Here is a 14,736-nt window from a genome sequence, read left to right on the forward strand (position 1 = left end):
CAGCCAGCTGAGCAGCGTCACCAAGATCCTGCCCTTTGGAAAAAGAAGGGGTGCCTCACAGACGGTTTTTTTTCAGACTGGGGGTTGCTGCCCTTACAAAGAGCAGGATCCTGGTGACAGCCCCACACCACAGGCTGTACTCTTCCCTTGAACAGGCAACAGTGCATCACGTCATGCTCGGAGCGCGCTGCCTCACTCCCTCGCCTCTCTCCGTGTCAAGCTTTTCAAGTTTCTGCAAGAAAAAAAAAAGAAAGCTTTCATTCTCCAAGGCCTGTGTCCAGTTTGTATTTTTTTGGTATCGCGGGGAAAATGATAAGGCAGGATATAACAATGACCTACTTCACGTCTCGATAAAATAATTTCCTCTCTCTGTCATTTTTCTCAAAGAATAATATTTGACTAACACGAGCATGTAAGATAGAGCAAGAGCTTTTCTGTGAACTTACTGATAATGGGCCAAATTCAGCCCTGAGACAGACAACTGCTACCCTATTGACCTACGTACAGTTAAGCCTGCTTATCCCACAGCTCAGTGCTTGGAAAACAGCTGGGTTAAAACCTGCAAGATGCACGTGTGACATGACTGCTGTGGCCGAAAGCTTCGAGGACAGCAACTATTTGTCACGCATCCATAAATAAATGCGCCCCCAGCCCACCTCCAGCAGTGCCACCGGGGAGCAGCTCTGACTTGCTACGGTGGTGCACCCCGGCACCCCCTCTGCAAAACAAGCAGTTAGCTCATCCCCAGGCACAAAAGCCTACTGTGCTTGACAGGGCACATTACAATATCGCACAACCATGCAGCTCCGAATCCACTCCCCCCCTCAAAGGCATAGAAACAATGCAGACACTTATAGCTGTCTAACTAGATCCTCTTTAGCTCAATAGACTGCATTTGTCTGCTGAAGGTGTTTAAAAATGTACACATAGCAGTTTTTGCTTGCAGCATTTGCATCAAGAATTTTCTTACATCAACTTTCAACAGCCTTCAAACTGATCGTCGCCCAGTATGTATCACTCACCCTCCTATTTCCCACCTGCTGGAGCTTTTCCTGTGTTTGTGCAACTTTGCTCTCCGAGCCTTCTCATCACTGGATCGACACAGGACATGGATTTGCCATTTGTCACGGCATATAAGAGGCGACACTGCTCGGACATCCTTGTACTCTTCACTGGGTGGTACTCCAGCCTGGCGTCGGAGAGTGCAGTATTTCTGCCCGCCTTCAGCTGGCGTGTTGTTCAAAAAGGGCATCAAAAAGGGCATTCATCTGCTGTCATGACTTCAACATGCCACAATATGCTGCCCAAGATGATTACAACGGTGGCATTTGCCCTACGCTGACTTCCAGCATCAGATCACATGCCATTTCACAGCAGTAGCAAGGTAGATGATTTATGGGATGCCGTCAAGATTAAAATCCATTTGCTTAATAAAACAATCCATATCCTAATCATTAAAGTTTAATTATAGTTCTTCTTTTTCATTTGTTTCCGTGCATAAGTGTGGTGTCAACATAGTCTGTCCTATTGAATTTTCTCTGCTTTCTTGTTCACAGAGGTGGAAGGCTCCTCTGCGTTTCCAGTGATGGAAAGCTATAGACTGCTGGGCTTTGGCAGGAGAAGGGGAAGGGCAGCGAGCATCTAAGCACAAGGTTGGAGACTCCTCTTGACAACTCTGCTCCTCAGGCACAATGAGACTTTCTATCCAAGCTCATGTGTGTGGGAGACAACTTTCTTGGGCACTGCTCAGAGACTGAAGAATAAACCCTCACAAGGAATTACCACAAGCCTTACCTCTTTCCCTTGCAAATGCCTTTTCTTAACCTTGCCTTGTCTAGTGCAAAGATGCAGCTGTGTGTACAATCATAATAGTACAAAATTGAAATGACCAAACCGAGACACTGGACTGCAAATGCGACTTTGCCCTCTGCACAGAGCAGTAGGAAGCAAACACATAGGGCATAAAACGGTCAAGTCACCATGCTTCATGCAGGTCTAGAAAGTGCTTAATTAGAAAAGAAAAGAAAAGACAAAAGATGTTATTCCTTGTCTTGTGTAGGTCCTGGCTGCGTTCAAATTTTCACTGAAACAATTTGTTTTCAATTCAGAACGAAAGATGCAAGTCTCTGCCATTCACCTTTTTCCTCTTTGCTCAGGTGAAGGAAAAGAAGAACCATCTATAACAATTTTTGGTACTGGGGTAGCTATTTTGATCAGCCGTACCCGTACAGGGCCAATCCTATGCCAAGCCATGCGGTTCACTGGTGAAACAGCTTTGGTCCTCAAGTTGTCATCACACCACAGGTCTCTTTGACCCTCCTCAGCTGTTACAGCAGAGCACCTACGCCGAGGCTTCTTATCCGTTTCAGTGAAACATCTGCTGGGCTTAAATAGCCTAATGCTGAATTAAGCAAACCCTGCAACTTTGCAGCCAAGTGGCTGTGGCTCACCCAGGCAATCAGCTTTAGGACTCTGCTACCGAGGGAGCAGCCCCCGGAACAAGCAGGGCAACAGGCTGCAGCGGTGGTAACCTTTTAAAGAGCTGCAGCTGCTTGCAGAGCGAGCCTGCACCCACATACATAATGTATTTCCCTTTCCCGGCAGGAATAAGCTGTATTCACTTTAGACCAGCACAACTGCATCCATACGCCGGGGAGTTAGTTGTAACAGTATTGTTAAAGCAATTCAGCTTTTGTAGGTAGACAGGCTATAATTAAACTCAATTAAAACAGAACGCTTTTGTTCTAGCCTAAGCACCCCCACCAGGACTTGCATCAAAATGCCAAAAGGTAGGAAAAAAGCCATTTCTGTTAGTTTGGTACATGTCTGAGCGTAGGCGGACTCCTATTCCAATCCTCCTGGCTGTGGATCCTGGCAAAGCTCAACCACCTGGGTGAGCTCCTCTTCTCAGGCTTCATCACCAGGGAATCAATGTGTGAAAGCACCTGACAGGGAATCATTTTTTGGTTGCAGCCTGTAGGGTTTATAGAGACAGAAGGATGACAGCCTCCCCCGTAAGCCTGGCATTTCCAGCTCCCTCCCAGCGGTGGTGGGGCAAGTGGTCTGGCACGATGGGCAGCTGTGGCACGCGCTCCAGTATGGACCCTGCTGCATAATGCGGATTTTCAGTTAAGTAAGGGAAATGGGGAACATCACACTAGATCGCGCTGGGAACTGAATGGCGCTGAAAAGAGTAGACTGAAATCCTGCCCTAGAATTACCAGCACTGATTTGGGTAAGTCATTCAAGCCACCCATGCTTTCTGTCTGCAAAACAGAATAGCATCTATATCCCACGACTCTCTGGGAGGTATCGTTCATGTTTGCGCAGCGCTGTAAGCGCCCCAGAAGAAACCATGCATATGTGTTAATAATTGCCCTAATTTAGGGCAGAGCCAAATCTATTAGCAACATTTTATTTTCTGCTCTCAGCCACAAAACTTTCGGAGGCCAACTCATTTCGACGGCGCTAAAAATGCATTCTCCTATTTCCCACCGCACGCGGCCCCATTTATCCTTCTCCAGCTCTGCAGGTGGAAACATACCGAGCGCGCGTTACTTCCCCGATAAAGACTTAAGAGCGCTCCCGCTGTAATAACTGGTGTTGACTGTGTTACATCTGGCAGGGCTGCGGCCCGCAGCCTTCGTTCCCCTGGTGGGAGGGCGGGCGGAGCGGGGTGGAGGACCGCGGCCCACGTCGATTTTGCGGAACCTTTCGCTGCGCTAAGGTAACTCCCCCCCCCCGCTCCCCCGCACCTCTCACGGCGGGGCGGTGCTGACAAACCAGCGCCGGCAGCGCGGGCAGGACGCGGCGCCTCCGGCGCGCGCCCCCGACGGGGCGGCCGGCGCGCCGCCCCCGCCCCGCCAGCCAATGAGGAGCGCGCCCGCCCGCCCGGCGGCGGCCGTCGGGGCGGCGCGGGGCGCTGTGGCGCCGCCTGCCGGGCCGGGCCGCGCCGGGCCGCCGCCGCGCGGCTCCTCCCCGCGCACCATTATGTCACGCGGCGGCGCGGGGCCGGCGGCCGCGACTCGGTAGCGCGGGGCGAGGCGAGCGCAGCGCACCGGGCTCCCGCCGCCGCCTCCCCGCGGGAAGCGGCCAGCGGCGCCGGGGCTGGCTTCGCGGCGGTCGCGCCGCTCCTGCCGGCCCGCCGCCGCCGTCGCCGCCGCCGCCGTCGCGCCCCGGCGGGAGCCGCCCCGCCGCCCCCCGGCCGGCCGCCCCGCGGGGCTGCCCGGCGCCGGGCGGATGCCGCCGCAGCAGGAGGGCGAAGCGGGCTACATCAGCAAGCCGGTGCCGGGCGGCTGCGAGGTGCCGCCGGTGCCCCCGCGCCGGGTGCGCAGCGGCCGGGCGGCGGCGGCGCTGGGGGCGGCGCTGGGCGGCCGCTGCCGGGCGGCCGGAGCCGGCGGGGCCGGGGCGGCCGGAGCCGGCGGGGCCGGGGCGGCGGCGGCGGCCGGGGCCGAGCCGCGGCGCAGCATCAAGTGCGTGCTGGTGGGGGACGGCGCCGTGGGCAAGACCAGCCTGGTGGTGAGCTACACCACCAACGGGTACCCCACCGAGTACATCCCCACCGCCTTCGACAACTTCTCGGGTAAGCGCCGGCGGCCGGCTCCCCCGGAGCGGTGGGGGCGGGCGGGAGCCGCCGGGGCACCGGCTGCAGCCTTTTTTTCCCCTCTGGGTGACGTGCGCCCGCGGCGTCAGGCCGTAGCTTGCAGCGGGGACGAGAGCTGCGGGGAGCCGCGTGGCGGCCGAGGGCGCGCGGGGACCGGCCGTGCCGCGGGCAGCCGCTGCCCGCGCCCGCTCGCGCCTCCGGGGCCGGTTTTGGATCGTGAGCTCTGCTCAAAACTTTCGCCCCTCCGCAAGATAGGAAGCTCCCAAAAGGGTACGGTGAGCGCTCAGCGTTGTCTCGCCAGCGAAATGGTTTGCGTTGGCTCTGGGTTTTTCCTGTGGATCAGTGGGGGGGGCTTTGTTTTGTTTTATTTTATTTTGTTCCAGTCCTCTTGAAAGTGTAAAGAGGATAATAAGCAAAATCCTCTGTAGCAAGAAGAGACGGCAAAGCGTTCGGTGCGCTCTCTCCCCCTGCCAGCTGAGGTTTAGTTCAGGGACTTGCTACCTCATCGCTTGCAGCGAAATGAACTGGAAAGCCCTGAAGGGCTTGTGTGTGCCCAAGTGTTAGTGATAGACTCAGCTCCAGCTCTGTAAGTTGTCAAATTTAAACTAACTGAAGGCTGTCGGTGCTGAGGGATGGTAAATCTTTGTTCCCCTTTTTTGTTTTCTTTTAATGGAAAATGTGTAAAGTTGGACTCACCACGCTCTTTCCCCTCCCTCCTCCTTTCTTCCCAAAGCTGTCGTGTCTGTTGATGGCAAGCCGGTGAGACTGCAGCTCTGCGACACAGCTGGTCAGGTCAGTGAAGCCACTTATTTGATTTCAGTGACAGCGGGAGGGGAGAAGTTGTTGCACAGAGTAGTCCTGCTAATGACTTCATGGATTTGAAAGGATTCCCAGTGTTTGATCATCTTATTAAACTGCTATCGTTTTCACTGGTTCTTAGCCCACTGCTCCGTCCGGTGCCTGTCGAAGGGAGGGGGAAGGCTGTGCCGTGCCTCTGTCTGTGGGCTGGGCACAGGCTGTTACTCTGCTGGCTCAAACTGCTGCTGTGCTTAGAAAGGCTGGATTACTGGGGATTGAAGGCCACCTGGTCTGCCGCTAGACTCATTGTCACTGTCTTTGTTTTCGTTACATAGCTGCAAGTTTAAGAAACTGTGATATTTGGGGCGTACATGCGCGACGCGGTCAGAGCTGTAGGGGTGCAGAGGTAGGGAGTATGTTTTTGAAGGGGCAGAAGCTTACGGGAGAAAAAAATCCTGCTGGGTGTTGTCCATGGAGACTTCATGTTTGCTGTTCCCGCTGTTCCCACTCCATTAAAATGCTGCCACCCCAAAGCCAGGGTTTGCTCTAATTTAACTCCTGAAGATCTGAGGGTGGCTAATGCCTCTCGACTCCTAGTTTGTCCAGTATGTAAAGCAAAGCCACTTTTTACTGCCTTGTATTTTCTGTAAGTCCCCAGCTTGTACCACCACGAGCAGCGCGCAGCGCTGTTAGAAGGGGGTTGAGGCTGGATGGCTGAAAGTATTTCAGTACCTAGCTCCCATTCGAGAGCAGCGGGAGTTAGGTTTTTTAATAGCTATGTGGATCTGGATCTACAGCTTCACCAAAACCACGCTGGGAAATCTCAGTGGCCTTAACATACAAACCTATTTAGGTGAGTTGTAACTGGGCGCCCTACTTAGGGGAGGAATTTGAAGGGCCTCACGGTCCTAGACAACGCTGTAGGACTCTTTCTTGTGCCCTACAAACCTAAATGAAGAGACTGCCAACAGCCTCCTGTGGAAGATAACATGAGGTGAAACAGCAGAACTGTCCCACAGTTTAGTGCCCGGCTGAAGGGACGGGTTGGTGCAACGACGCACTGTCGGCTCTGGCCGAGACGTGTTCCTGTGCAGAGTGTGGCAGGTGACGTTGCCGTTGTAGCTCGGTGACAGCCCATGAAATGGCAAAGGCAGGCTGCAGGAGGGATGGGCAGGTCCAGTCACCTCTCGCCTTTGCTGCTGTTAATGGTTAAGATGTTTGTTTTCTCTGTCCGAGTGCAGCTAGAATGGGTATAGTCAATTCCTTAAAAATACAGTGTCTATCTAAAATAACAGAAGTTGTCCTGAATAGAATAGCGTGGCAAAGATGTGTAGCTAAAAAACCACTCCAGGCCGAGTGACATTGTAAGTATTTCAGCGTTATGAGCCTGAAGAGAGGCAGGGTCCCTGCAGTTCCTGTATCTGTATTGAAACTGTAGGGGTGTACTTGGAATATAAAGGGTCCTATTTCATCTGGGTAGAAATCCCTAAGATCCGAGTTTGGCTCTCAAAGCCATTGACTCTAGCTCTTTAAGGTTTTTCACACTGCAGGAGCAGGCAATTACATGGCGAGGTGCCTTTCTCTGAACCGTCCCGTCGTTTGTACGGAGCTGCACTTCTCGGTAAATACAGGGTTTCTCTCGAGCCAAATGGTGAGAGCCTGCTTTCCTGTGAGGCTTAATATGAGAATCAAGAGAGTTAATGAAGCTTGCTTTCTTGACTCTTGTTTTATAAATCGTTGTCTCTCTCGTAGTTACCGCTGAAAGAAATTCGTTCAAGTGCAACGAGACTTTTGAGGCTTCCAGTGGGCTTTAAACTGCTTATCATGGGCCTTCAGAGGCTTTAAAACAAAGTCTCAAGTCTTGAAAATTACATGTAACTTGCAACTGAGGAGTAAAATACTGGTATCAGATGTTTTCAACTGTGTTTGCTCTTTGCACTTCTTTAAATTAAGAGCTTTTGAGAACACGGTGCATTTTAATTAAAATGTCACTGCAGCTGAGGCAAATCCTACCTGCTCAGGCTGCTAGTGTTACTGTGCTTTTATCCTGCTGTCAGCATGAAAGCGGCTGCGTGCAGTTAACCCTTGCTTGCTGCTGCCTTCTTCCTTCGCCCTTCTCAGAGCTGCTGCAAGGGTCAGCATGCCTCGGTGGCAAAGTCTCTTGTTACCTTTGGGTGTTTGGCTTTCTTGTGGCTAACTCCTGAAGCTGAAAAAGGGGCTTTGCTTTGTTGGAGTTTCTTCTACAAAAGAAAAAAAAAAAGGCAGCAGGGGGAGGAGGGCTGTTGCTGAGTGTTTGATGTGGCATGGACGGGAGGGAAAGGTAAAGCTCTTATCCCATGCCATTGGCATGTTAAGCCTGCACATTGTGATTCGTTATTGCTGCCATCAGATTTAAATCCCCGGGCACAAAAGCAGGGAAATTATTCCCATATCCTGTAGGATGTTGTTAAGTAGTCACCAGCTTAAAACGATTCCAGCCAATGTACACTTGCTGCCACTTGCCTGCTCTGCTCTTGCCCGTATCTCAAGGCAGGAATGTCGGTGCGGTGTGAGTGGCTTTGAGGTACGTGTGTGCTTTGAATCAGAGCTGCTCAGTGACGTCACCCCTGTTAAAGGTAGATCTCTGTAAAGTGGCCGTTCCCTCCTCTGCTTCTATTTTTAGCTTCGTCGCTGGTATGCCTTAACCTGCTTTCTGTGGCTTTGCTCTTTTGCTGAAATAGGGCAGAGGGCCTATGTAGAAGTACTGAAGAAAATATTTAACGCTTGGAACAAGCTGGAGCGTTAGTCAGAAAATCTCAGCTATGTCAGGAGGCTGCCACCTTCGGTCTGTGCGCCCGGCAGAGGCGGAGAGCCTCTTGGCTAGCAGTGGAGGAACTCGTTGTGGGTGACTTCTGCTACTAACACACCTCGTTCTATAGTCTCAGGGTTAACATCTAGCAATCTCTAAAGACAGCTGCAGAACATGATCCTTAACTTCTCCAAAAGCCTGCAGTAGGCAAGAGCAGGGAATACACCAGGGAATCCTCCAGTGTTGTCGTGCTGTTTTTATTGGGTGCTAACGCAATTTTGTTCTCCGCAGGATGAATTTGACAAGCTTCGACCTCTGTGCTACACCAACACGGACATCTTCTTGCTGTGCTTCAGCGTCGTGAGCCCTTCTTCCTTCCAGAACGTGAGTGAAAAGTGGGTTCCCGAAATCCGATGCCACTGCCCCAAAGCGCCTATCATCCTGGTTGGGACGCAGTCGGACCTCCGAGAGGATGTCAAAGTTCTCATTGAGCTGGACAAGTGCAAAGAAAAGCCGGTCTCGGAGGAGGCTGCGAAGCTCTGTGCTGAGGAAATAAAAGCTGCGTCCTACATCGAGTGCTCTGCTTTGACTCAGAAAAACCTCAAGGAGGTCTTTGATGCGGCCATTGTGGCTGGTATTCACTATTCGGATACCCAGCAGCAACCAAAGAAATCCAAGTGTAGGACTCCAGACAAGATGAAAAACCTCTCGAAATCCTGGTGGAAAAAATACTGCTGTTTTGTATAGGAGTTGCAAGGACCCAAGTGCTACTCTGAGGAAATCAAATAGAGGCTATATTAGCTGAAATCTCATTCTGTGTTGTCCCGAGTGTATAGTGTAGATCCGTATGTATTTGTATATGTTGCTACTGGATGTTTCAGTTGCCCTTTTGAGGGTAGCAGAAGGATTCTTAGTTAAATAATTGCTATAAATCAGGTCTGGCATCAAGTTTCATGACTAAAATCTTTCATTAAGGAAGAAATGCGCCATGTGTCTGTGAAGTTAGAAGGATTTGTACAAAGGATTTGACTTCTTGTGCTATAATGCATACGCGATGGGGAGGAACAACTTGGAGGCCTTTGCTGCGAGGGCCATGCAGGAGAAACGTGCAAGTGACTGGAAACGTAGAGCTCTGTACCTGGACAGTTAAAGAGCAAAATAACACTGTGCCTCCTAACTGATATTTTTAGCTTTAAAAACCCACTCCTGCTCTTTTCTCCATGTCTTCCCAAAGCAACATTCTTAGGGATCACTTTAAAAAGAAAGGGCATGCAAGAGGTGTGATCTGTGCGCAAATGCCGTAGTTGGAAAGGTCACGCGTATACCTCCAATATGCTGTTAGGGAATCTAATACATTAAGGAACTGACATCTCATTTGTCACCTCCTGACTTGAAAATCGTTTCTCTTCTCTTTCCCCCATTCTTCCCAGGCAGTTGTATGGAAGCCCAAGGAACATTAGTAAGCTTTAACTCATTACTTCGAATAGTAGTGAGTTCCTTTGTATTTATTCAGACATGACGACAGTTCATCTATTTCAGCTGAAAGGAATGTAAATGCTGTTGTGTTGAGTTTTTTAAGTTTTCGTTTCAGAGTTGTTACAAATATCCGTGCAGCACCACGTAAACTGCATCCGTTTTTAAGTCTACAACCAAGAGTTTCCAAATGCCCCTCCTCACCCTTTTTAGGCTGCTAAACAAATAAGCAAATCAGGCAGATCAAGATTATGGCAAACTGAACTCTAGAAACTGAGACTGTTGTGTCTTCTTCATGATGCTGTTTTCAACCAAGTTAATGTTTCCCTTCTAAAGGCAGCAGTTGCTTGTCGTTGAATCTTGTCCAAGATCATACTCTGGAAATTGGCTGCGGTCACCCTGGAAATTTAACTGATAATTCTTTCCCAGATCAGTCCAACAAATTAAAGTGAAATATGCCTAAAAGGTTGCTGAGTGATTAACATAATGCCGAGCTGAGTGTGATCTACTCTCTGACTAAATCTGATTCCTGCTAAACTAAACCTGATTCCAGCCCCTCTTGGGTTCAGGAGACCTTTGGGGTAACGTGACTCTCTCTGCAAGCATCAATATTTTAACTTATTGTGCAGAAAACAGTTTGTGTTGTCTGTCTGTCTTTTTATGGCTCTGACTACTTTTTTTTATCTCGATATTTCAAGATCAAATTATATTCTGGCTCCCCCCGCCTCCCAGTGGCCATAGCCTTCAGGTGACCTTTTTCATAGTCTTAAACTAAACTGCAGTGACAGAAAAACCGAACCTTTTTTCATCATAAATGGATCAGTGCCTGATATAAAGAGGAACTGTGGAAGCCATTTGAATTGATAAAGCTAACCACAGTTTACCTCCTGGCCCATTAAGGAAAATGACACCATGTAAATGGATTCTGGGATGTATTGGCAAGCTCCATGAGCAGTATTTTTTCCTCCACTGCAGCAAAATGAATGCAGAATGCATAACATTCCAGTGCTGAAAACTTCCAAATGGAATGGAAATCTTTACATAGGGCCTGATTCAATAAAAATGTGTTGGCTTCTGCACTGGAACAGCCTGGAAAAGCAGTTTCCATAGCACAGAAGCTGGATGACTTTAACTTGGTTGCATCTGGTTCGTAATAGTTTAATGTTTACTGGTCATGACGTTAACATCTGAGCCGTTATATTTCATGCTCTAATGTTTGACAGGATTTCAGATACACAGTCATACTGTCATCTTGGGGAAAATATTAAGCCAAATTTCTCTTAGGTGCTTCGCTTCTCTGTAAAATGGTCTCAGTTGATCTAAAATGTGGATTTTGAAGGGGAAAGGCTTGCATCTGAGCAACTCCCACTTGCAAAAATAACAGAATTTGTCCTGCAAGATCAAAATGGTTTTTATCATGCCATACTGGAAGCAGTAGGTTATATTTTATAAGCAGCCTGTTTCATAGTCTGGAGTAGCATTACTTTTAAATGTAGCCAGCTGTGACTGTTTCTGAAAATGTGATGTATATACAACTTGTTATAGCCCTTTACTAGGTGTATGTAAACTGAGGTCTAATAACTTTATGAATACTGCTCTACATGGGGCTACACAGGGTCTAGGTTTTAGAATATTACTTTTAAAATCACCAGTATTTTATGAGCGCAAGTGAGGGGGAAATGTCTCTATGTAGTCTATAATCTGATGTGCCTTATAAAGTTCTCTTCTGAGTGTAGGCTATATTCTGAAAGAAATATTTCATGTGAAAAATGATATAAATGAGGTATTCGGAAATAAATTCTGCTCCGCGTATGCGTCTGCCTCTTCTGGCCCCTCCGACTAGGCTGGAGGGAAGCGGCATCGCTTTTCTGAGCGCCGTTACGTAACGGTCAGGCCACGGCTCCTTGGGTCGCCTGAGGCCCGCGCTCCCTCGCGTAGCGGCGAGGGCTTCGGCGCTCAGAAAACAGCATCTTCCTCCCCTGCTTCCCCACCCCTTGGCTGCAGAAGGGGCGGCCGTGGGCTTTCTGCCTCGCGCCTGCCGCCCCTCCCAGCCTCTGCAGAGGGCCCTAAAAATAGGTTTTAAATTCTGGGGCTCTGACCCCGTGGCCGGAGCTGAGCCCTCTCCGCAGGCGCGCCGGGAGGGAGCGCGGCCGCCCTCGCTGGGCTGTACCCCGCCTCGCCGGCCCGCGCCCGTCGGGAGGAGGGCAGCAGCCTGCCTTTTCTGCCAGGGCCTATGGCCCTTTTTCCTCCGTTCCTTCAGCTTTTCGTGCACGTTACGTACGGCAGCGGCCGATGCGCTCCCTTGTCCCCGCAGAGCTGAGGCGGCGCAGCGGGGCCCCGGCAGCCTTTTGCCTCTGCCCGCTATCCAGGCGTCGAGGCCGACGGGCTCGCGGCACGGCGCCCCAGCCCCTCCGAAAGCGGGGCGGGTACGGCCCCTGCGCGGGCAAGAGGAGCGTAGCCCCTGCGGCAGAAACGTTGGGGAAAATTCAGACAAGCGCGACGTTTCCTGCTTAGTCTGATGTCCCCCAGGTGCCCCCGGGAAGCCACAGGTGGGGATTTGGGGAAGAGCTGAGCCTCTTCTCTCCTGCTCTCAGGGCCGGAGATCCCATTTCCCTTCGAGCTCAGTGCCTCAAGAGCAGCCCGCGTGCAGCCGTGGCCACGCACAGGATCTCGTACTAGGGCCGTGCTGAGCTGGAGGCGGACGTCTTGTTTGCTTGCGGGTGACCGTCGCCTTAGCACAGGAGCCCTGTGGCCCTTAGAGCACTTTGCTGTTTGTTGTACCACTCAAGGAAAGGTGTTTCACCCTGGGCTTGCCTTTGCAAACAGTTACCATCAGGAAGGAGATTCATATACCATCTTTCCTATTGTTCCTCGCTATTTGCAATAAAGTGTTGACTTTTCTGTTTCATTAACTAATGCAATGCAGACTGCTAGAAGGCTAATTTGCTTTGTGCTGCCTGCAGCACAGCGATCCTCTGTTAGCGCCTGAACTGTTTGCAGGGCTCATTTCTGCTAAGTACTTGCTGCTTAATTGCAGCTGCTAACGCTGGTGCCGTTGAAGAATCGGTTCTCATTGGTTTGTGCATGTAATCAGAAACACACATTGCTGAAATGAGATCAGGCCTCAGCTGGGCTGCTTAAATTCTGGGTGTACTCCCTGGAGGCAAACTCATCACACCTCTGCATGCTGACTTGCAGACAAAGAGACTGTGTTAGCTGAATGCTCTGAATCCACCGTTTCCAAATTCCCATGCAAAAGCGTCTTTGGCTTCAGAGACTAGCACTGCCTGTGGCTTGTTGCTCTTCTGCTATATGAGCGCCTCTCTTACGTATCCTAGCATATGGGCAACGCTAAGTGTGGATTTGCCAGTTCTGATAATCTTTTACATCATAGTAACTTTGTGTGTGTGCGTGCTGCTGTGATCAAAAGGCTTCTTTGGCTGCCCTGCTTGAGATACTGAATGAGGTGGCAGCTGAGGCTGGTAAGAGCATATTGAAGTAAGCCACTGTTTTCCAGGAGCACTGAAATCACTGCTACTATGTGATGAATGGAAGTTACCAACAAGGCATTTTGATTTTTTTTTTAAGTGCTTTAGAAAAAAATTTTTGCAGGGCAAAAAATGTCACCCTTACCATGTATTTTATGTGGTGGACACCTCTAAGGGTGTGATTGAGGGCTGTCTAGAGCTGAAGCCTTGACAAATGCAGCTTTTGGATCCAGCTGGGAGAGGGTATCTCCAAGGAAGCCTCACCACCCTCTTTGCTTATTTTATCCTTAGACATCAGTCAGTGACCACAGAGATGGAGAGACTGCTGGAGGGGATGGCCTCTTGGTCTGGTATGTGCAGCTGACCTGATATTGTTGTACATATTATGCTTAAACATTGAACCTTGGTTAGGCATGTGAGTGACCTTATACATGAGCGACTCCTCTGAGCTCTAGTAGATAATCCACGTGCTCAAATGTCTGTGCGGAAGAGACCTCCATCAACTTCTGTGAGTGCTGGCCTGTAACGCGGCAAAGTAGGCAGCGGGGAAAAAGAACAGCTACTCAGAAAAGAGTAAGATATTATAAAGCTCAAAAGAACAGGCAAAGAGACTCCTGGGCCAGTGTAATAGAAACTACTTTTACCTACTTCAAGCATAAGTAGTTTAAAAGCTCAATTAGACAAACGCATGGAGGAATGAACAGCCCCAGTGAAGGCTGTTGAGTATAAAAATGCAACCTCGTTTTTAGGAAGTCCCAAAGCTGGGGATAGCTGGAAGGAGATATCATTGTGCAGACTAGAGGGAAAAATCACTCTGTGTTTGCTCAGTTCTTATATTCTTTCCCGGAGTATCTGCAGTGGCTAGGGACAGGATATGGGTTGAGGTGGACTTTTGGCATCATCCAGCACAGCTGTCCTAACGTATTTAATGTTTTTGAAAGAGCAGGATAGGTTTCCAGCCAACAGCAGGGTCTCGAGAACCAATAGGACCTTCTGAAGATTAAGCTTCCTGCATTGCTGGCAGCTAGTGGGAAGATGTAATACGATTAGCGTTGTTCATTACCCAGTTGGTGCAGTCCTCCACGGTATAAACCGGCGAGCGAACAGTTGCGTAATTCAATGAAGTTTGCCATCCAAGGGGAGAGCGCTCTTCAGTGTTACTGATTTATTTCCCCACTCTGTTTTAACAGGATAAGTAAATCAGTGGGCTGTATTAAAAAAGGCATGGAGCCCCAGCTTGGATTTTGTGCCACCTTAATTTAGCAAGAAAAATGTTTCTAAATGAGGGAAGGGACTGTGCAGAGCAGCCCTGCTGATCGGCACGAGACTACAGCGACCTCCAGGAACCCATGCTGGCTCTGAACTTGGAGCAGGGAGACCTGGCCCAAAAGCCAGTTCGGGCACTAGCGGTGGGTGCTAGGGTGCAACCAGGTGTTTGTGGTCCTGCAGTGCATTTGGGCCCGATCCTGATCTCTGTATTTGGGGGCTAAAGAGGAGTCATTTCTCTGAGGCCAACAGAGTTCCCGATCTTTAAAGCTTTATGTGGCATGCAAAAGATTCAAAAGTGGAGACTGCTGTAAGCTTCT

At 50.1% G+C, this 14,736-nt stretch overlaps 1 protein-coding gene across 1 annotated transcript; it reads left to right on the plus strand.

Moving 5' to 3' along the window:
* Positions 1-4,239: 4,239 nt before the first annotated feature.
* On the plus strand, positions 4,240-11,476 carry RHOU (ras homolog family member U). The gene is made up of 3 exons (XM_068939035.1): positions 4,240-4,582; positions 5,337-5,395; positions 8,481-11,476. Exons 1-3 carry the CDS (start codon positions 4,240-4,242, stop codon positions 8,934-8,936), a joined length of 858 nt encoding a protein of 285 aa, XP_068795136.1. The 3' UTR covers positions 8,937-11,476.
* Positions 11,477-14,736: the final 3,260 nt, after the last annotated feature.

Source organism: Struthio camelus, chromosome 3, assembly GCF_040807025.1.
Source record: "Struthio camelus isolate bStrCam1 chromosome 3, bStrCam1.hap1, whole genome shotgun sequence".
NCBI lineage: Eukaryota > Metazoa > Chordata > Aves > Struthioniformes > Struthionidae > Struthio > Struthio camelus.

Bases quoted from the DNA above. Each gene is read 5' to 3' on its own strand.
- RHOU (XM_068939035.1), top strand. From the start codon at position 4,240: ATGCCGCCGCAGCAGGAGGGCGAAGCGGGCTACATCAGCAAGCCGGTG. The intron at 4,583-5,336 runs GTAAGCGCCGGC...TTCTTCCCAAAG, and splicing joins CGCCTTCGACAACTTCTCGG to CTGTCGTGTCTGTTGATGGC. The intron at 5,396-8,480 runs GTCAGTGAAGCC...TGTTCTCCGCAG, and splicing joins TCTGCGACACAGCTGGTCAG to GATGAATTTGACAAGCTTCG.